The 22,186-nt window shown below is 50.2% G+C and overlaps 2 protein-coding genes across 2 annotated transcripts; both read left to right on the plus strand.

Annotated features, from left to right (window-relative positions):
- The first annotated feature begins 11,579 nt into the window (after positions 1-11,579).
- LOC117642456 lies at positions 11,580-17,099 on the plus strand. The gene is made up of 10 exons (XM_034380694.1): positions 11,580-11,648; positions 13,414-13,535; positions 13,646-13,876; positions 13,962-14,113; positions 14,222-14,288; positions 14,372-14,567; positions 14,647-14,888; positions 16,005-16,167; positions 16,285-16,418; positions 16,782-17,099. Exons 1-10 carry the CDS (start codon positions 11,582-11,584, stop codon positions 17,097-17,099), a joined length of 1,692 nt encoding a protein of 563 aa, XP_034236585.1. The 5' UTR covers positions 11,580-11,581.
- A 174-nt stretch (positions 17,100-17,273) lies between these two features.
- On the plus strand, positions 17,274-19,700 carry LOC117642457. Its single transcript, XM_034380696.1, has one exon. The coding sequence runs from the start codon at positions 17,274-17,276 to the stop codon at positions 19,698-19,700; it is 2,427 nt and encodes an 808-aa protein (XP_034236587.1).
- The last annotated feature ends 2,486 nt before the right edge of the window (positions 19,701-22,186 follow it).

The following is a 22,186-nucleotide window of genomic DNA, read 5'->3' on the forward strand; positions in this document are numbered from 1 at the left end:
GACATTTTTTTTCAGTGACAATCAGTCTTGTTTATTTTTTCCTTTATCATCACAGAGAAAAGTGTTCAGTCTTACATTTCATTTGATCCAGGAAGCGGAAGAAGGGGATAACTCAATTTTGGCCATTTTCCAGGAGGAACCAAAAACTGTTAGCAGGGTAAACTAAAACAAAACAAATGAATGTAGCAGATGTTAATAATTTTAAAAAGCATTGGCAAAATTTTGGAAAAAAACCAAAAGTGTAAGGTCACTCCGTAGAGGATTTCTGCGACTTATCACTTTCCGTTGAAATGGAAAACAGAGTCAGCTCACCTTATATTTCCTAAACAAAGAGGAATTTGGAGACAAGTCAAGTGGAACAATAGTGTGCATAAAGTGTATGTTACCCTGGTGTATTTTTTGGACTTAGCTCTTTTTTCCAAATTGAAATTTAAAATTTAGGGGGGGTTAAGTTGAGTTGATTCTTTTTACACTAGATTCATAAAAATACAAGTTGAGTTATATCCTTTTGCCAATTTGTCAAACGGACTCATGTGGACTTCCGTTGAGTTATCTCCATTTTCCAATGAAATTTAGACCGTAAAAGGGGTTAAGTCGAGTTATACCCTTTTTCCCTGTGGATTTTCTCCTAAACTGGTTGGAATTCAGTCAAATAATTTGCTGTAATGATGGAAACCATTCTAAGGCACAATAATAAGATAAAAACTCAATTTAGGGATAAGTCAAGTTATTCCCTTCTTCCGCTTCCTGGATCATTTATACATTTTGAGATCAACTTATTGCTCAATGCCTATGTTAATAATTAATTTCTTTATCAATTTATATTGATCATGAAAAATAAATGACTATTTTGTTATGAAGAAATAACATGTTAAATAAACTATGAATAGAAATAATAAATTGTACTTTGGCATTATTAGTCAACCCTCATCAATAAATGCTCAATGCATGATGCAGGTGAAAACCTCACACTATTTCTTTGTATACTTAGTAGAAATCAGATGAAGAACGTCTGTCAAACATGGCAGCTTCTGGTCTTCAGGCACAGACTCCATCGCATACTTGATCGCTACCACAACAGGACATGACTCTGGCTGCAGAACTGGAGGTGCAGCAGGTGTTGGTGCTTCCAGTGCTTTCCCAAAAGCACAGGCAACTTTAGTTTGGGCATTTCCTTGGGCAACCATGGTATCCATAAATTCTTTGTCGGATCTCTGCCGTTTGGTTGCAAAGTTATCTGCTTCAGGAATGCGCTTGGAAGATTTTACAGCCTTTTCCATTGCTTTCATTACTTGCTCGGAAGCTGTTGGTCCTGTTGGCGTGGAGGGAGCAGTACTTTCTTCAGGATTGGAAGTAGTACCTTAAAAATTGAATGTGCGATAAAAACATGATTGGTTTGTTAATTCATGTGATAGTGGTTGAGCAATACATACAAGTCAAAATTTGGAGGTCACTGTTCCACAGGGATGATGTTGTGATGTCACAAGGTGACATAGAAGAGCTTGATGTATTCAAAAGACTTCTCTTGGCCTGCGAAGTCTTCACGACAGGTGTTGTTGCTGTAGACTTGTAGGACGAGTTTGTTCTGCAGTTATGAAGAACGAAAAAGACGTTATATCTAGGCACATTGTTTAAAACAAGGTAAAAAAGAGTCTGCACTCACTTTCTTGGTGTAATGTGATCTCCAAGAAACCGACAATCATCAAACAACGCCCACGTCGAAGTGAATGGAGCACTAGCCCCCTGCCCTGACTTCCCCTTTTGATGGGCCAAATATTTGCGCCATTCTTTCCCGAATCGTTGACGCACTTTATAGAATGCATCTTTAGCATCTTTACCTGAAAAATTAAAAAAGTTATCGAAAAGGTCAACCTAACCTAGTCCCAACTGTCAAGCCCTAATTATGATAAAATAGAGAATGTCAGTGAAAAATGATCCAGGAAGCGGAAGAAGGGAATAACTTGACTTATCCCCAAGTTGAGTTTTTATTTTATTATTGTGCCTTAGAATGGTTTACATCATTAGACCAAATTATTTGACTGAATTCCAAGCAGTTTAGGAGAAAATCCACATGGAAAAAGGGTATAACTCAACTTAACCCCTTTTACAGTCTAAATTTCATTGGAAAATGGAGATAACTCAACCTTAGTCTACATGAGTCCGTTTGACAAATTGGCAAAAGGATATAACTCAACTTGTGTTTTTATGAATCTAGTGTAAAAAGAATCAACTCAACTTAACCCCCCCTTAATTTTAAATTTCAATTTGGAAAAAAGAGCTAAGTCCAAAAAATACACCAGAGTAACATACACTTTATGTAGACTATTGTTCCACTTGACTTGTCTCCAAATTCCACTTTGTTTAGGAAATATAAGGTGAGCTGACTCTGTTTTCCATTTCAACGGAAAGTGATAAGTCGCAGAAATCCTCTACGCAGTGACCTTACACTTTTGATTTTTTTCCAAAATTTTACTAATGCTTTTTGAAATTATTAACATCTGCAACATTTATTTGTTTTGTTTTAGTTTTCCCTGCTAACAGTTTTTTGTTTCTCCTGAAAAATGGCCAAAACTGAGTTATCCCCTTCTTCCGCTTCCTGGATCAAATACCTGAGATAGGAGGAATCTGGGCTTGGCCCACACTTGCCCATGCTAGATCTTTATTAAAATTCTTGCCAGAATATTCTTTTTTTGATTTGGCGTACAGTGCCGGGCAGGGCTTCACAGAATTAAGTAGCGCACGTAGCACCAATATTTCATCCTCCTTCTCTTCAGCAAGCATTTCATTGTCGTCATCTTCGTCGAAATCAACATCACTCATTATGCCTAACTATGATTAATATTCTACCGAAACCGAAAAAATTGCGCAACTCGATGGCGTGGAGTACGAACGAAGGGCGGAGTAGGAGTGCGTATTGGATTTGGTTCAAACTCTACTCCGCCTTCTTTACGCCTTACTCCACCGGAACCAGTAGAACTACTCCAGCCTTACTCCCTACTCCTACGTCCATTGTAGATGAGCCTTAATCCAGATGAAGTTGGACTAGAACCTTCTCACACGCGGCCGGTCTGGGTTTGACGGCGCGACGCGGCACGAGCTGACGGAGGCACGGCACGGCACGACTTCACTGTGCGGTTCTCACCGGACGACTGCTGTGGCGTGGCACGGCACGGCTCGACTGAGAGTTTCGGCAGGTGGTCGGCAGGGCGCGCCACTTGTCAGGCGGCGAGCGGAGGCAGCGCGCAGCTCGGCGCGGGCGGTTCGAATCCGTCGCAGAAATGGGTTCGCGACAATAAGCAGTACTCCGTGAGGTTATTAACAAGGTAGGTTTACGCCAGACCGCGTCTTGTCGTAACAGGCTTCGCGATGTCTCGCGGCCTCCAATCCGCGCCTGGCGTACCTACCTTGGCCTGCGGCGCTAGCCTGCCTTCGGCAGGCATTGGCTTGTCCATCGTCGGTTACTTCTTACGTGTTGCATGCTGGGGGGCTCCGCCCCCAGACCCCCTTTAATTCTAGATAGAGTTGCTTCATCTACAGATAACACGATCTTGACCCTTGTCACTTTTTAACTTGTCGAAGCTGGGGGGCACCGCCCCCCAGACCCCCCTTTCTTCAAGACAGAGGTGATCTACCTGCAGGAAACTCGATTTTTCACCGTTTTTTAGGTGTTTTTCGGCTATAAAAACTGAACCAGTTGAGCTAGGATAGTGAAATTTCGCGTGTGCCGAGCCAAGAACATACCTAATAAGCCTGCAAAGTCTCAGCCAGATCGGCCGAGCCGTTCAGGAGGAGTAGTGTACACACACACACAGACAGACAGACAGACAGACAAAACTTTTCAACCGCACTGGAGTAACGGGCTTCGCTATCGCTCAGCCAACCATAACAGTAATTGATTAAAAGCATGTATTTCTGAAAAACACTGATAAAAAGGGTTACCTGGTTGGCGGCTTGATCTCTACATTCACCAAACTGCTCAACATTCTCAACATCATCAACATCTTGTACAGTTTCTCGATCATTATTCTCAAGACCAAGCTCTGCAAAATAGGTTAATGGAGGTTAAAAGTTGAAATCAAACATAAAAGTAACAAACCTTAGATCTGCATCTGTTCCAAATTACCTTGCTCTGCCTGTCGTTTTCTTTTCGCATTCTCTCGAACAGTCGTTGGTGGTATTTCCTCGTTATTAGAGGGATCTAACCATGTTTTATATCGTGCAGGTCTTCTTCTTGGGAACATTGATTGACCACTGTTCGTTAGTAAAACGTAATGCAAGTGGACCAAAACTGTGTCTCAGTTTTGCATGGGTTGACCGTTGAGACAAGAGGGATTTCAGTGCGTATGGAAAAACGAGCCCGACAGTTTTCCGATGAAAATTTGACCGTATCGCTGAAGTTGTTTACATTGTGGATCAGCTGTCGGACTTTCGATTTCGTTCTCGCTGCTTCTGCTGGCTGTTGCGCTGTGGCGAGATTTTGTTTCTTTTTTCGAGTGGTGGCTATGAAACGCCTGCGCACAGTCCAGGGTTTTGACGGGAGTTGCGTCAGAAAACGACGGAAGCATCCGTGTGTCTTTACGAGAGCAAGAGAAACAAGACAGGTTAGGCTGGTGATTCGAACGCAGCTTGGCGGAAGTAGGGCCGGTCAGCTGGCGCGTTCGCCTTGCTCCAGCCAGCCAGTTCGTTCTCAACGTGTTGTGTGTGTGAGTGTTCAGAACGCGACCTCCGCCGAAAGGTTCAGGAAAAGGAAAGTTTATCCTTGTGTGTAGTAATCGCGGAACGGCCATGGAAGAAATAGCAGATTTCTGGTCAAGAGTGGTCATCGATCAGCATACGGCTGTGGTGCCCATCTCACATGTCAAAGACTTCGGCGACAACGACTTGTGCCCTGCCTTTGACCCACACCGGCTGTACAGAGTGTTTTGGAGTCCCTTAGAAGATGATTCTCCTTCTAAAATGCTCGAAAGAGCACCAGAAGTACCGCTTCTCAGTGAGAGTAACGAAAGTAAGGGCCTCGCTGGATATTATCGGGCCAATATCTTGGCCGTTGTCGGTACGTACATAACCTCTCAAACTTTTTAGGCCTTTTGTAAACAACTCGTGTTTGCGAAACGTATTGAGTTCGAATCGCTTTTAGGTTAATCGTTGTTGCAAGATGACTTACGGACAATTATTTTTATTTCAGATGACCCAAATAAGTTCGAAACTATTCGGACGAGGAATGCAACGAGACGTCAAGGTTATGGTTTTGGCCATCTAACTGTTTAGTCTACAAACTCAAAGAAAGACAAGGAACAAGGCAGGAAAGGCAGCAGGACGAATTCTGGTGCAGTAACTGTAAGTTTAAATTCTTTAATCTAACTTTTAGTGCCTCTTTGTCCTGGCCCTGGCATAGTTATTTGTATTTATGTTTAAAATTTTGTTTCAGGAGAGTCACAAACGATTACAGGCTGCTGCTCAGAATGATAATATGAAAAATAAAACACAAACCAAGACGTCTGATGCATTTAAGGGGGCTCATACATGTTAAAAGCACTTTTTTTTTTAAAAAAAATTTGATGTAGACGGATTAAGATTTTACAATTTCTGTGTGAAAATCCTTTTAGATAATTGAGTAAGCTTCATTTTGGCTTAAGGGAAAGTGACTTTGGACATTTTTTGGAGATTTAGTCGAAACGTTTAAAATTTTGCTTCTCGTAAGATTTTGTTCGCATACTTGCTCAGATCTGTGGGGAAAAAATCAGGGAGACTCATCCCCAGTAGGGTCATAGAATTGACTAGAATGGGCTTTATATCTGCAATAGTTTTCAAGAAAAAAAATAAAAACAATTTTTTGTTGAAAAATTTGTTTAAAAAATTGTTAAAAAAATTGTTTTTATTTTTTTTCTTGAAAACTATTGCAGATATAAAGCCCATTCTAGTCAATTCTATGATCCTACTGGGGATGAGTCTCCCTGATTTTTTCCCCACAGATCTGAGCAAGTATGCGAACAAAATCTTACGAGAAGCAAAATTTTAAACGTTTCGACTAAATCTCTAAAAAATGTCCAAAGTCACTTTCCCTTAAGCCAAAATGAAGCTTACTCAATTATCTAAAAGGATTTTAACACAGAAATTGTAAAATCTTAATCCATCTACATCAAAATTTTTTTTTAAAAAAGTGCTTTTAACATGTATGAGCCCCCTTAAGAAGCTTGATGCCAATATCTCATTTCCCGATAATGATGATGACAGTGAAGGCGATGTCTCTCTAGTGTCTGAAGAAGAAGTGAAAGTGTTGCGGCCAACTGTGAAGCATCGACTTTGACTTTTCATGTTTTCGGCACTTCACGTAGCACGACGCTAAAGAATCTCCTCAAAAGTCATCGTCGCCAATCGCACTGGGACTATGCGGGATCGCAAAAGCACGCTCTAAATCGGTCCTCTGCTTCAATTGGAACGCGAAATTCGACTTTGACTTTTCGTGTTTTCGGCACTTCACGTAGCACGACGGTAAAGAATCTCCTCAAAAGTCATCGTCGCCAATCGCACTGGAACTATGCGGGATCGCAAGGGCACGCTCTAAATCGGTCCTCTGCTTCAATAGGAACGCGAAATTCGACTTTGACTTTTCGTGTTTTCGGCACTTCTCGTAGCAGGACGCTAAAGAATCTCCTCAAAGGTCATCGTCGCCAATCGCACTGGGACTATGCGGAATCGCAAGGGCACGCTCTAAATCGGTCCTCTGCTTCAATAGGGACGTGAAATTCGAATTTCACTTTTCGTGTTTTCGGCAATTCACGTAGCACGACGCTAAAGAATCTCCTCAAAAGTCATCGTCGCCAATCGCACTGGGACTATGCGGGATCGCAAGGTTTCAGGTTTCAGGTTTCAGCTTAGGGGTTCAACTAGCAGCCTTGAGGTGGCTTCACGTCCGTAACTTGGACGGGTTGGGTCCTTAGGAGGACCATGTCCACGACAGTAGCTTTCGCCACTCCGCTGCGTGCGTACGTGCCTGGATGTGCTAGCGGCCGGGGGGCCTTGAGCCAGAGCAAGTCTGTCACCCAATGTGCAGACACCCACTCCTTCACCAGGACTTACCTACTGCCCACACATTGCCATCAAGAGATGACAGGCCCATATCGCCGGCGTCCGGGTAAGACACGTGTAGTCACATGACTATCCTTGGCCAGACGACACAGGGCACGGTATCCTGGTTAGGGGTACCGCGGGTGTGACATCCGGGCTGTCAGCCCGGCACCCTTTTTGCGGATCGGGACACACCAAACTTCGTGGGTCGAAGGCCGTAGCCGCATTCCCATCCGTGAGGTGTAGCCCTTGGGTCAGGTCAAGTTAGGCTGTAAGAAAGGATTACTCACATAACACCAATAGTTTGACGTACCGTACCATACATAAACAGCCGCCGTCACCTTACCGCTACTCTCCTCCATACCCGTCTGAGCTAGTATAGCCTTACGCTGCTCGCTGGCTGCTTGCGCTAGGATTGGGCGGGTGCATGCAAATAACTCTACCGGTAGCATAGATATCGTTTTATTGTGGCCATTGTTTGTACAAAGAAATTTGCAATACAGTGCGTGCACACAGTGCGTGTGTGCCTTAGGTCCAGGATGTGAAAAATAAAGGGGGGGGGGGAGAGAAGATTAGTCTGTGTGAATAAAGTCGTCACACTATTTTATTATAGCCGAGTTACTTCAATACATTCCAACATACGTTCAGTCCCGTCACTCGCTGTCACTCAGCGTGTGCGCCGGGCGGAGCGGGTTGCCTACTGCAGGGGGTGCATCTTCATCCTCCGAGGTGGCCGGGCTTGCGATCGGCCCCCGCGCAGGCGGCTGTGCGGCCGGCAGTGGGGCCAGCCCTCGTGCCACCTCCTCCACTAGCTCTTTCCAGCTGTCCCTGTCTTGGGCGCGTTGCCTCCAGTCAGGCTCGTTAAAGTACACCGCCACCTCCGCAATGTAGTGTTGCCACTCGGTCCTGGGCTTGCCTCTCTTCCTCTTGCCATCCGGCTTGAGGTCCAAGGCCCTTCTGGTATACCTTTCCGGACCGGCCCGGGCTACGTGGCCCGCCCAGTTGAACGCCACCTTGTGTACCGCGTCCACAATGCTGGTAGGCTCCTGCAGTATCCTACGTATTTCCGCATTGGTCCTAGAACGCAAACGCCCATTTCCCCGGTACTCCGGACCGACCCTCATCCTGAGGGCGTCGTTCTCGAAGCCTTGCAGCGCTCTTCGGCCCCCCCCCGTCAAGGTCCATGCCTGACAGCCGTACATTGCAATTGGTCGAATGACTGCCCTGTAAATCTGGACCTTCGCAGCATTGCGCGTGCTCTTGGCTCGCAGCATAGGCTTCAGAGCGCGTAGCGCGCGCAATGCTGCTGCAGCTCGCTCCCTGATGTCGAGGTAGCAGTCATTATCTGGCGTTATGAACGAACCCAGATACTTGAATACCGTTACCGCCTCGTAAGTCTGCCCCGCGGCCTCCAGGTGCTGACTGGGCCCCCTGCTGCCGGTGATGCCAGCATGTACTTAGTTTTGGACTGGTTGACCTGCAATCCAATGGCCGCGCAGTGTTCGATGAGGGCCTCCACTGCCTGCTGGAGCTGCTCCCGGGAATCCGCCATTATAACAATATCGTCCGCATATGCCAGTAGCAGGACCTCCTGGGCTAGTGCCGCCAGTACCGCCCTTATGGCGTACTCCAGCGCGAGATTGAAGAGCAGGGGGGAGAGGGCGTCTCCCTGACGGACACCTGAGAGCGTCGTGAAGTCCTCGGACAGGTGACCCAACACCCGGACCCTGTTTCTCGTGCGCCTGGACAGCGCCATCATCACCGTAATCAGTTTCCTCGGCACTCCCAGCTTGGCAAGGTTACCCCCCAGCACGTCCCTGTAGATGGAGTCGTAGGCCTTTGCGAAATCGATAAAGACGACATGTGTTTCCCTTTTTATAGGCCCCTCGACGTGCTAGCGTTGTACGGACCGTATAGATGTGGTCCGTTGTGGACCGACTCCTCCTGAAACCCGCCTGGTACTCACCAACAATAGCATCTGCATAGGGCTGTAGCCTCCGCAGCACCAGGGTGGACAAGACCTTGAAGCCCGTGTTCAGCAGTGACAGGCCTCTGTAGCTATCACACTCATATACCGAGCCCTTGCCTTTATGCAGGACCGTGATAACCGCCTCTTCCCATTCATCGGGAAGCTCCTCTGTGCGCCAGAAAGCCTCAATCAGATGCCAAAGTTCGGTGTGGATTTGTTCACCCCCGCATTGCAGAAGCTCCGTCGCTACCCCGTCCCCTCCTGGTGCCTTGTTGGGCTTGAGGGAGAACAGAGCGTCCTGGACTTCCTGCAGTGTGGGCGCTTCCATCTCCCTTCCGTCCTCCGCCCCGAGCTGTGGCGCCGCCCCGCCCTGGGCAGCGCCCATGCCGGCTAGTACCTGCTCAAAGTGGTGCTTCCACTGTCGCTGTAGCTGTCCCTGGTGTGACACGAGCATACCCTTCGCCGTGCGCAACATGGTTGCCCTCTGCACGAAACCTTGCCTTTGCCTCTTTGCTCCCGCAAAAAAGGACCGCCAATTTTTTGCCGTGTGATCTAGCGCGAGGGCTTGGAACTTGGCCTCCTCGGCCTTTCGCTTGGCTTTCCTTACAGTCTTCTGAAAGGTCTTGCATGCCTCCTCATACTCCTCCCGAAGCTGTGCATCTGTCCAGTCGGACTCCCTGCGCTTCCACGCCTCCCTTCTGGCTACTCGCGCCTCTTCGCACTCTTCATTAAACCATGGCGCTGACTTGTCCTGCCGTTGTGTGCCTAGTACTTCCTCGCCCGCTTTTAGTATCGCCCTCTTGATTCTGTCCCACCTCTCGTTGACTGATGGCGGGGCTGGCGGGGTAGTTTCAGTGCCAGGGGCAGTTCCAGGAACTGTTTCATGTGTCCCGGCCTCCTCCGTGGCCGGGCCTCGCGGCCCTTCCTTGAGTATCTCACTCACCGCGTCTTCATATTTCTCTTGGGTATCCTCCGCCCTTAGTTTCGACACGCATAGTTTCCTTGGTGACTTTATCCCGCCGTCTTCCGCTTTCCTGGCCCCGCGCCCCTTCCATTTCCATTGGAACTTCGCCGTCACCGGGGCGTGGTCTGAGTCATTGCACGCTGACCACTCCGATTGCACCTCACTGATCCACCTCGCATACCGCCTGTCAACCAAAATGTGATCAATCTGAGTAACAGTCTTACCGTCCGGGGACATCCACGTGGCGCGGTGGTCCCTGGACCGCGGGTTGTATGTGCTTGCAATGACCATGCCGTGCCCCTCGGCAAAGTCGACGAGCCTCTCGCCATTGTTGTTGCTCCGCCTGTGCAGTGAGGCCACCCCTTGGCACCCTTCCGAGCGGGCCCGCGATGCGCCCACCTGGGCGTTGAGGTCACCGAGTACGACCTTGACATGTGACCTGGGGATGCACTGTGGGAAAAAATCACAGTAAATCCTGTAGTGATTAGTACAGCTGTCACTGTAATTCAGAGTACAGGATTTACTGTACTTTTTTAACAGGATCTACTGTACTTTGTACGGGATTTACTGTACCACAGGAGTGGAGTACGGAATATCCTGTACCAGGTACAGTAGATACTGTAGCCAGGCACGGTAAATCCTGTGTTCTGAACTGCAGTATATCCCGGCAAAAAAATTAACGGGATTCACTGTGGTTTTTTCGCACAGTGTGGTCTTCGTGCAGAGAGTCACTAGTTGGTCATAAAACTTGACCTTCGTAGTGTCAGCCTGCTCATTCGTCGGGGCGTGTCCTGTAATGAAAGCGCAGTTACGACCCTTGACCCGCACAACTAAAGCACATAACCTATCATTAACCGGGAACCACCCCGTGACCGCGGAGTCTAGTGACCTGTGAACTGCGAAGCCCACCCCCAGTCGTCTGTTCCGCCCCCCCGCGGGGCCAGACCAGCGCAGGTGGAAGCCTTCCATCCACAAATCCCTAGTCCCCTCCCACCTCATCTCCTGCAGCGCCGCGATGCCCACTTGCATCTCCGCCAGTTCCCGCAGGATGTTGGCCGCGGCGCCCGCCTTGTACATGGTGCGCACATTCCAGGTAGCTATCTTGGAGGGCTTTGACCGCGGCAGCTTGGTCGGTGGCTGGGGCTGTGATGGGGGGTTGCCCGGCTTGGCCGCCTCGAACACCCAAAAAATGAGTTCTTTGAAACAAAGAAATTTTTTTTTATATTTTTTGTTTTGAATATTTTGGTTGATTTAAAGAAATTTAGTTGATTCCGGGCCCTTGTCTAGAACCACGCTAGTTTAATACAAGATAGAATTTCACTCGACCGCCCACCCCCCCTTCCCCCACCCCACCCGGCCGCCGCTGGATGCTGGGGATTCGTCTCGTGCAACTGCGGCCGACTCGGCCCGGCCGGGCCCGGCTCGGCTAGGTTCGGCTGGACTCGGCTCGGCTCAGGCTTGCCGCTCCGCTCGTCTCGTCACCTGCCCCGGCCCGGGCCACTCACTCGCTGATCGACCGGCCGCCTCATTGACAACAAGACAACTGTGTTGATTTTAGTAGTAAGTTTTCTCGGGTGGTTATGGACGAAGAATCGAAGCACTTGCTTCGTAGCTGGGGATTCGAGCAGCTCATCGACAAATTTGCTGGTAAGTTGAAATTCCTACGTATTCATTGTCATAGCGACGCGTGTGCCTGTTTACGTTGGGCTAGGGACAGTGTGGTGTGGCTGAGTAGTGGCGATGTTCTTGTCGCTTTAGAAGCAACTCTATCCCTTGCGACCTCCTGCAAGCTTGAACGCTCCCCACCGTAACCAATACGCCGTGCTGGACGCCCTCCGCGCGGCCGCGGTCGCCGCCCTAGGCACCGCCGGGCTGGCCATGCTGCCCGCCTTCGTCACCGCCGTGCCCGCCGTCGTGCCCACCGCCGTGCACCACGTGTTTGCCGTGCTCGCCGTGCTCGCCGTGCTCCCCGTGCCCGCCCTGCTATCACCGCCCTGGCCGCCGTGGCCTCGGCCGTGCTCGCGCTCGCCGCGCCGCCGACCCACGACGCCGCCATGCTCGTCGTGTTCGTCGTGTCCGCCGCGCTGTCCGCCCGCGCCACGGCCGCGCACTCCACCCTCGCCGCCTTCGTCACTATCGTGCTCGCTCTGGCCATCCTCGTCATCGCCGTGTCCGCCGCCGTGCACCACGTGCTAGCCGTGCCCACCGTGCCCGCCGTGCCCGCCGTGCCCGCCCTGCTATCATCACCTTGGCCGCCGTGGCCTCGGCCGTGCCCGCGCTCATCGCCACCACGCCGCCGACCAGCGACGCCGCCATGCTCGCCGTGGCCTAGGCCGTGCTCGCGCTCATCGCCACCGCGCCGCCGACCCCGACGCCGCCATGCTCGCCGTGGACTCGGCCGTGCTCGCGCTCATCGCCACCGCGCCGCCGACCCCCGACGCCGCCATGCTGTCCGCCATGCTGTCCGCCATGCTGCCGCCATGCTGTCCGCCGTGCTGTCCGCCGTGCTGTCCGCCCCCGCGTGCTGTCCCCCCCGCGTGCTGTCCGCCCCCGCGCGCTGTCCGCCCCCGCGCGCTGTCCGCCCCCGCGCGCTGTCCGCCCCCGCGCGCTGTCCGCCCCCGCGCGCTGTCCGCCCCCCGCGCTGTCCGCCCCCGCGCGCTGTCCGCCCCCCGCGCGCTGTTCGCCCCCGCGCGCTGTTCGCCCCCGCGCGCTGTCCGCCCCCGCGCGCTGTCCGCCCCCGCGCGCTGTCCGCCCCCGCGCGCTGTCCGCCCCCGCGCGCTGTCCGCCCCCGCGCGCTGTCCGCCCCCGTCACTATCGTGCTCGCTCTGGCCACCCTCGTCATCGCCGTGTCCACCGCCGTGCTCGCCGTGTCCGCCGTGCTCGCCGTGTCCGCCGTGCTCGCCGTGTCCGCCGTGCTGTCCGCCCCGCGCTGTCCGCCCCCCGCGCTGTCCGCCCCCGCGCTGTCCGCCCCCCGCTGTCCGCCCCCCGCGCTGTCCGCCCCCCGCGCTGTCCGCCCTCCGCGCTGTCCGCCCCCGCGCTGTCCGCCCTGCGCGCTGTCCGCCCTCCGCGCTGTCCGCCCTCCGCGCTGTCCGCCCTCCGCGCTGTCCGCCCCCCGCGCTGTCCGCCCCCCGCGCCGTCCGCCCCCGTCACTATCGTGCTCGCTGTGGCCACCCTCGTCATCGCCGTGTCCACCGCCGTGCTCGCCGCGCCGTGCTCTCCGCCCGCGCCGCCGCCATGCACCTCATGCTCGCCGTGCTAGCCGTGTCGGCCGTGCAGGCCTCCTACGTGGTAATCGCCGTTGCTACACGCTGGAGACTTCATTCTCGTCGTCGCGCGCGTGAAGTAGCGCTAGGCGATTTGACGGTTTATTTTTTGACTCCGAAAATGTTAAAAGGTTTTTTTTCTTTTCCAGAGGATGAAATTGGACTTGAAAACATCAAGGCAAATGCTGTTTCTGAGGTCTATTTGCGGCCGCTTCTAAAACCTGGGCCACGGTTTCTCTTGCTGTCTAAGATTGAGGAGTACGCCAAAAAGGTAAGTTAGCATGTTCCTGGGAACGTGACATCATGCTCCTGAAATTATTAGTTGTGAATTGTACATTTTTCCTGCTGGTACAATGTAATAACGAATCGTTTTCTTCCTAGTGCCGCGCGGATGAGAGCAACCCAACAAATGAGGACACACCGAATGACGAGAACGAAGCAATCTCGCTTGACAATCTTGGAGCCTGCCAATCTGAGTCTGAGGAAGACGAGGTTGAGCCGAGACCACCACCAGCCAAGAAGGCGAAACAGGCCAAGAAGTCCAACAGTGCCGTCGATTTCATCGAGAAGAGATCTAATGACCATAACGTTAACCGCCTCATTAAGAACTTGGTTAGTAGTGTCTCATAATATCTCAGTTGTGTGGTGTTTTACATTTGTACTACAGCACTGTTTTTTTGTCTCTTTTCTTGTACAGGATGTGCACGCTGTCATTACGGGAGACAGTTTGGCCAAAGTTGTTCTGGAAACTTATCAACTTAAAGCAGAGAACAACAGACACCTTGATGAACGTGGCCGGAAGCAAATCATACGTTGTGTTGGTGCACACCTTCTTAGCATTTCTAAGGAGTGAGTATTGAAAATAAGATGTTTTTCTTCGATTCGTCATCTTTTTTATTTAGTCAACAACTTCGATTCTCCAATTTCGTTTTGTAATAGAAATCATTTCTTTTCCAGCCTGAAAAATGAACACGTGCTGTGTGTTGCAGAAAAGTTGATTAAGCTATTCCCATCTGAATCTTTGGTAAGACAGAAATAACCTTTCCCGTTTTTTTTTGTGATCGCATTATCATTCCAAATCTAATAAACCAATATTCTTATTTTCAGGGCACTTACTACATTGCTCCTAAGACGTATCCTAATCAGGATATTGCCAAAGGCCGCCTTACTTACAAGTACCGAAATTTAAAGTCTGCCCAGTCAACGTTATCCAAACAAGAAGTTAATGAGGCAGGTCCAAGTAGAGTTCTCTCCAGCCCTCAGAGTGACAACCCATACCAGTGGATTTTAGATTACATTGAAGGTAATTATATTGACAACATTTGAGTTTAATCCTTATGGTTTTAAGTTAATTAATTATTTATTTATTCCATTCGTCACAGATCCATCGATCACAGATGAAAGGCTTGGAGCTGAACACTGGCTTAGACACCAGAATTCTCCTTGGCCTGAGGTTCTAGAGAAGTGGCGTTTGACGGCTCCGTTAAGGCTGCAGGGGTTGATTAACACGAACAAGCTTGAGAGAACAGCCAAACGTGACACAGGCGTAGCGACTGAAGTGCAACTACTTGGAAAATATTTCGACACCCATACCCTGCTTCGCCACAGCAGTGGATATCAGTTGGTAAGAAAAATGTGGTTCTTTCGAAAATTACTGGTTTCAGTCTCAGTGCTACCGCCCTTCGCCCTTCCCTTCGCGCTGCCTGTGTCTCGCTGCTCGTGACGATGCTCGCCACGCTGCTCCTCGCGTTGCCGTTCGCGCTGCCCTTCGCGCATCCCTTTGCACTTCCCTTCGCGCTTCCCTTCGCGCTGCCTGTGTCTCGCTGCTCGTGACGATGCCCGCCACGCTGCTCCTCGCGTTGCCGTTCGCTCTACTCGTTGCACTGCCCGCCACGCTGTTTGTGACGCAGCCGTCACGATGCCCTTCGCGTTGCCGTTCCCTCTGCCCTTCGCGCTGCCCGCCGCGCTGTTGTCGCAGCCGTCACGATGCCCTTTGCGTTGCCGTTCGCTCAGCCCTTCACGCTGCCGCCACACTGCCCGCCACCCTGGTCGTGACGCAGCCGTCACGATGCCCTTCGCGTTGCCGTTCCCTCTGCCCTTCGCGCTGCCCGCCGCGCTGTTGTCGCAGCCGTCACGATGCCCTTTGCGTTGCCGTTCGCTCAGCCCTTCACGCTGCCCGCCACACTGCCCGCCACCCTGGTCGTGACGCAGCCGTCACGATGCCCTTCGCGTTGCCGTTCCCTCTGCCCTTCGCGCTGCCCGCCGCGCTGTTGTCGCAGCCGTCACGATGCCCTTTGCGTTGCCGTTCGCTCAGCCCTTCACGCTGCCCGCCACACTGCCCGCCACCCTGTTCGTGACGCAGCCGTCACGATGCCCTCGCGTTGCCGTTCCCTCTGCCCTTCGCGCTGCCCGCCGCGCTGTTGTCGCAGCCGTCACGATGCCCTTTGCGTTGCCGTTCGCTCAGCCCTTCACGCTGCCCGCCACACTGCCCGCCACCCTGTTCGTGACGCAGCAGTCACGATGCCCTTTGCGTTGCCGTTCGCGCTGCCTGTGTCTCGCGTTGCCTTCGGTTTTCCCGTCACGCTGCCCGTCGCGTTTCCCTTGCGCTCGTGATTTCCGCTGTGACCCGACGGCATATCTTGCGTCTCCTTGGCCTGATCCATAGCGTGCACTTTGTGGTAATTTCATGTTTTTGAACATTCATTGTAAAGGATTTATCATATTTTTTTTTTGTTTTCAGCTGTGTCAGGACTTTGACTTTATTTTCAAAGAGAGTGCCAACAACCTCTACCTTCATTGGGAAAGTTTTGAGCTGAAACTTCTCGACCTTGCAAAAGAGGTTGTTACAGACAAATTTGGTTTGAGTGCTTTAACTACTCTTAGTGACGACACCCTGAGTAAAGGTTGGTATCTCAGAATAATTATTGCAGTTCTAATTCTTTCAAACAAGTACACAGGAAACTTGTACTTGGATTTACGGCTTTATATAAATGACCATTGTTTTGCTTCTTTTTTTCCAGAGACGAGAACTTTGACATTATTGACCCTCATACCATCTGTTTGTCAGCCTCAAATTAAATTGAAAGTTGCGGCGGGTAAACTGTGGAAAGTCTCCATTCCTGACTCCCGGCAAAGCTTCATATTGCAAGTTAATGTGAGTAATATTTTTGTGTGCGCATTTGCGTACCGTGTTCCTTATTTTTCCCTCTCCTTCCTCTGTTCCTCTCCCTCTGTTCCTCATCCCTCTGTTCCTCATCCCTCTGTTCCTCATCCCTCTGTTCCTCTCCCTCTGTTCCTCATCCCTCTGTTCCTCATCCCTCTGTTCCTCTCCCTCTGTTCCTCATCCCTCTGTTCCTCTTCCTCCTCCTCACCCTCTCTTCCTCTCCCACTCTCCTACTTGTTGTCTTCTCTCTTTCTCTTCCCCTTCTTTCTGCTCCTTTCCTACTCCACTCTTCATTGCGATAAGACGGAGGCTTCGACAGGCGATTAGAGATTAACTCTACATTTTATTTTTCAGGCTCTGGCGGACCTTCGAACTGCTATCAAACGTCGTGGCGAAAAGCTCCAACTTAACAAGCAGCGTGCTCAGCCATTTATAGCTGTAGTGGGAGGCACTAAAGCCTATTTTTGCGTGGATAAGGTGGTTTATTCATGCAACAACATCCTTTCGGCCCTGGAAAGCTGCTACAAGTCATTCTTTGCTCTCCACGCCCTTTATCCACCAGAGTGTGAGCAAGTTTGGCTCATCATTCAGCGTTGCCTGTACCGTATGGAGACTCCTTATGACAATCTAGGGATAGCAAAGTTGCACGAGATAGAGCCTCGCCTGAAGTAGTGTGTGTATGAGTGTGCTCTTTTGTTTTGGTTTGGTTTTCCAATATGTGTATTGTTTTGTAAATACATATTCTGTGTTACTTTTCTATATTGTATTCAAGTTACTTTTGTTATCATGTTTCCTTGTTGCCTTTGCCGAAAAGTGTTTGTTGGGCAGGATAATGTTATGAAGCACATGAGGCTGTTTCATCCTTTGCCACCTAATGGGTATTTATGTAAATTTTTAACATGTGGCAAAACTTATGATTCTTTGAGCAATTTTCGTGGTCATCTCAAAAAGTATCACCAGGGCGGTGGTGATATTGTGCAGCCACCCCAACAAGTACAGAATCCCGTTAATAATTATCAGATGAATGTTGACAATGACGTTGATATGAATGATGGTGTTGATAATGTTGACAATGAATTTGATCAGCCACCTGAACTGCAGGATGCCCAGGAGGAAGTCACGCCTGATAGTGTTTTAAGATGTATTAGCAAGTCTGCCCTGACCTTTGTCTCAAAACTATATTCTATTGATAATGTTAATCGAGCACATGTAGAAGTAATTGTGAAGCTTTCATCCCAGTTCATACATTCTGTTGTCAGTAGTATTCGCAGTAAATTTCAAGAATTTGACGATCCTGACATCGAGGAGATTTTTGACATTACGTCTAATTCTTTTGAAGGGCTTCTAACTGAAAGTCAGAGATTTACAGCTTTAAAGTCTTGTGGCTATTTAATTGAATCCATTCCCATACCCATAGATTATGCACAAGATGTAGTTAATAATCCAGAACCTGATTTAGCCCAACTCCCTTTGACCGGTCAATTCGTACCTTTCAGAGAAGTTTTGAAGCAATTTTTTGAAATGCCAAATGTGTTTGAAAAAACTTTGACAAATTACGAAAATCTTCTAGCCGATGAAAATAATATTTCTAACATTGTACAGGGTTCATTGTGGAAAGACCACATTGCTCCGAAGTTTGAAGGGAAAACAGTTTTGCCTTTGGATGTGAATTATGATGACTTTGAGCCAGATAACCTGGCAGGCTCTCACCAGGGGGATCATAAAGTAGGGGGAACTTACTTCAATTGTCCTGTAATACCCCAACAGTTTTTAGGTAGTTTAAAAAACATGTTTGTCGCTCAATTGATTTTGTCTGATGATCGAAATGTTGTTGATGGTAACCACAAAGCATTTCACTTGCTGTTAAAAGAACTTAAATTTTTGGAAGAGGAGGGTCTTGTACTCACAATTAATAATCAATGTAGGAGAGTTTACTTTACTTTGGCATTGGTATTGGGAGATAACGCTGGTTTGCACTCTGTTTTAGGATTTGTTGAGGGTTTTACAGCGAATTACCCATGTAGAATGTGCCGTATGCACAAAGACTTGGTGAAAAGGATGTTGTTTGTACCGGAATATTTATTGCGCACTCCTGAGAATTATGCTAATGATGTTGCTACCAATGATCAGCAATTGACAGGTGTTTATGAAGAATGTGTGTTTAACGAGGTTGGATCATACCATGTAGCTCTCAATCAGTCAGTGGACATCCAACATGATGTTCTTGAAGGAGTGGCTAAATACAGTATGTGCAAAATTTTGGAAAACTTAATATATACTAGAGGGTATTTTAGTTTAGAAACTTTAATATTAAGAGTAAATGATTTTTCTTATGGTGTTCTAGAGAGTGGGAACCGACCGCCATCACACAAACTTACCCAAGACAGAATCATGAATGATACTTTAAACTTTTCATCTGCTGAAATGTTGTGTTTTATTCGGTTCTTTGGTATGATGGTTGGTGATTTAGTACCACAGGGAGATCCAGTTTGGGAGTTTTACTTAATATTAAGGGAAATTGTTGACATAATCTTTGCTCCATCATTTTCTCCTGGCACTCCTGAGTATCTGAAATTATGTGTAGAAATTCATCATCAAATGTATTTGAATCTCTTCCATGTTCATCTGAAACCAAAACACCATTATATGCTTCATTACCATATTATAATGAGGCTTATTGGCCCACTTGTACATGTTTCCAGCATGCGCTGGGAGAGCAAACATAGGGAATTGAAGATAATTGCTAGAAGTACTTGTTCAAGGAAAAACTTGCCAAAAACTCTGATAACAAAGTATTTGTTAAAGCTAGGATTTAGATTTTTGTCTGGCTGTGCATTGCAAATGGACTACGATTTGGGTGTATCTGTGAGTGTGCCAAAAGCACTTGTTGACCCAGAGAGTATTATTGACCAATTTGTTAATCTCCACCCTGTACCTATTAATTTTGAATGTCTTTCGTGGGTACGTCTGAATGGAACATATTTTAGCAATGGACTGGCACTCCATGTTGGTTTTACCAAAGACTACCCATCCTTCTGTGTGATTGATCGGATTGTTTACCTTGGGCTGTCAGAAAATTTTGAACCAAATATTGTTTTTGTTTGTCACAAGCTTGTTACAAGCTCATTCAACAGACATTTGTATTCCTATGAAGTTAATGAAACCAATGATTGGCATGCCGTTGCTTATGATGACCTTTCAACCAGTTTCCCACTCAGTACCAGAGTCCTTCCTCAAGGGGGCCTGTACGTGTGTCCAAGATGCTGGCTTTGATGATAGACCTCAATAAAAATATGCTTATCTAGAACATGGATTCCTTACTTTCACCTGACACTCTAATCTGACCCTTCGGGGAAGGCTAACCTAACAAGAAGGCTGTCAATCTAGCCTGTCAAGAAACACTAATGCAGAGGGAATGCGCCCGGAACGAAGGCAACCCAACTTGCTCTGACAACCTCGCGCACTTTTTTCACCCACGGGGTGGCACGGTCGCTAAGTTTACCCCCGGCACCTGATATCTTCTTTAAAGCGAAGATGACTAGCTTGGATATGTGGGCAACAAAATTAAAGTTATATTAAAGAAAAAATGGTTTTGAAGCTTTCTTTTTTTATTTTCTTTGCATTTGACAAAAACTGTCTTCAGTTTGAAACGTTTTGCCTAAAAGACCAAAATTGCCGTAAGAGAAGATCCGCTTACAATCAAGAGTGTACTTTGTGTCCACACAATTTATTTTGTGTTGCTCCAACCATAAATTTCTTTGACTTGGCAAAGGTTTTGTTGAGCCAACACAAGAAGCAAGCCATATTTTTAGTTGTTTCAACAAAAATTTCGTCACCGCAATATTGACTTAAATATTTCTTTGTTTCAAAGCAAATTGCGTTGATTCAAAGAAGGCATTTTTGGGTGAAGCTCAGACGCCGCTTCACACCTTGGCTGCCCTGCGGCGAGGTCCGGCCGCCCACCCCTTGCCCGCCCCGCCGCGTCGCCGCGCGCGCGTCCTGCTGGTGCCCGGCGTGCGGCCACTCCTGCGGGGCCTGCAGGGGCGAAGGGGGACGCGAAGCCGCAGCGGCCGGCGGCCCCTCCCCACCACTGCGCCCCTCCCCTCACCCAGGCCGCGCCGCCCGCCGTGCACCCTCAGGACGCTATCGCAGCACACCTGCAGCTGCGGGGCACCTGTTCGCCGGCATGGACCGCGCGCTGCTGGGCCCAGCCGCCGCTCCCTCCCGCTCCCCCCCCCCCCCCCGCGCTTGGGGAGGGGGGGGGGAGGGCGTGTGATGGGACGAGGCCTTGCGCGTTGACCCTCGGATCGCCGTACCCGACTGGTCGCCCAACGCTGCACCCGCGTCGCCACGACGCCGCCCCTCGGACCACAACATGCTAGTGGGGCGCATGTGGCGGAAGGACGCACTCGCCGCGCCCTCCCTGTCCGCGCAGGTCAGGACCTGCGCGGCCAAGGTCGCCTCGATGGACCAGCTGATCTGCGTGCAGACGGGGAGAGGCGTACCCCTCGTAGTGTAACAGACAAGGACAGCCTGAGCATGGTGGCCCTCCAGCAGAGCGAGACAAATCGGCCAGCGACCGAACGACCGACCCCCCCTCCCCCCCCCGACCAACCCTGCGACCACGACGCACGCAGGGGCCAGGGGGGAGGGGGCAGGGGGAATAGCTGTGCGGCGGGCTCTCGCCCACCCTGACCTGCCTGGTGCGGGGCTGGGAGGAAAGCTGTAAATGAGCGTGGCTGCGACAAAAAACAGAGCCCCGCCGTCTGGGACTGCCGCTGGGGACCCTCGTTGGCATGGCAACGGCGGGCCGCCCGGTCCGCATCGCCACGGCTCGGGAGGGAAAACCACGCCGCTCGTGACGCCTCTCTGGACAAACAAAGAAACACGCTTCACGGACGTCAACTCGCGGGCCTTTCACCCCCTGACGGACCTCCTCTGCCCTGCCACAGCTTCCTGCGGCTGGGCCCGCGCCGTCATGGGGCGCGCCGCCACCTGTTGGGCGGTAATGACACACTGGCTCTGGTACCCGCTGGCACTGGTACTCATCTGGCGCCATGCTGCACTCGCTAGGCTGGTGTTGCTGCAACCAAGGGCTGCCAGCTTGGCATCGCTGATCACACATCGGCACCTTCACTCTCCACTGCACTCGCTCGGCCTAGGCCAGGTGGCGTGGCCCCGGCTGGGGACCGGCCCCCACCCACGCTCGGGCCAGCCGACGCCAAGCCCTTGCACACGACACAAAGGCACACACAATAACACCGATGGAAAAACACTGATAACTCGAACACTGCTGCACAGAAACACTTGACACTCACACCACGTACACACTTTTACAAACCCCATCTTTTCGTACCCCACACGCCCCGGAAATCGCACTTTATACCACTAGTTGGGAGGGTCAAACACGGAGCGACCCAAAGCACGACCGCACGGCAACATGGCCGCCCTGCCTCCCCGCGGGATCGCAAGGGCACGCTCTAAATCGGTCCTCTGCTTCAATAGGAACGCGAAATTCGACTTTGACTTTTCGTGTTTTCGGCACTTCTCGTAGCAGGACGCTAAAGAATCTCCTCAAAGGTCATCGTCGCCAATCGCACTGGGACTATGCGGAATCGCAAGGGCACGCTCTAAATCGGTCCTCTGCTTCAATAGGGACGTGAAATTCGAATTTCACTGTTCGTGTTTTCGGCACTTCACGTAGCACGACGCTAAAGAATCTCCTCAAAAGTCATCGTCGCCAATCGCACTGGCACTAT

The sequence above is a fragment of the Thrips palmi genome, unplaced genomic scaffold (genome assembly GCF_012932325.1).
Source record: "Thrips palmi isolate BJ-2018 unplaced genomic scaffold, TpBJ-2018v1 HiC_scaffold_16, whole genome shotgun sequence".
Lineage (NCBI taxonomy): Eukaryota > Metazoa > Arthropoda > Insecta > Thysanoptera > Thripidae > Thrips > Thrips palmi.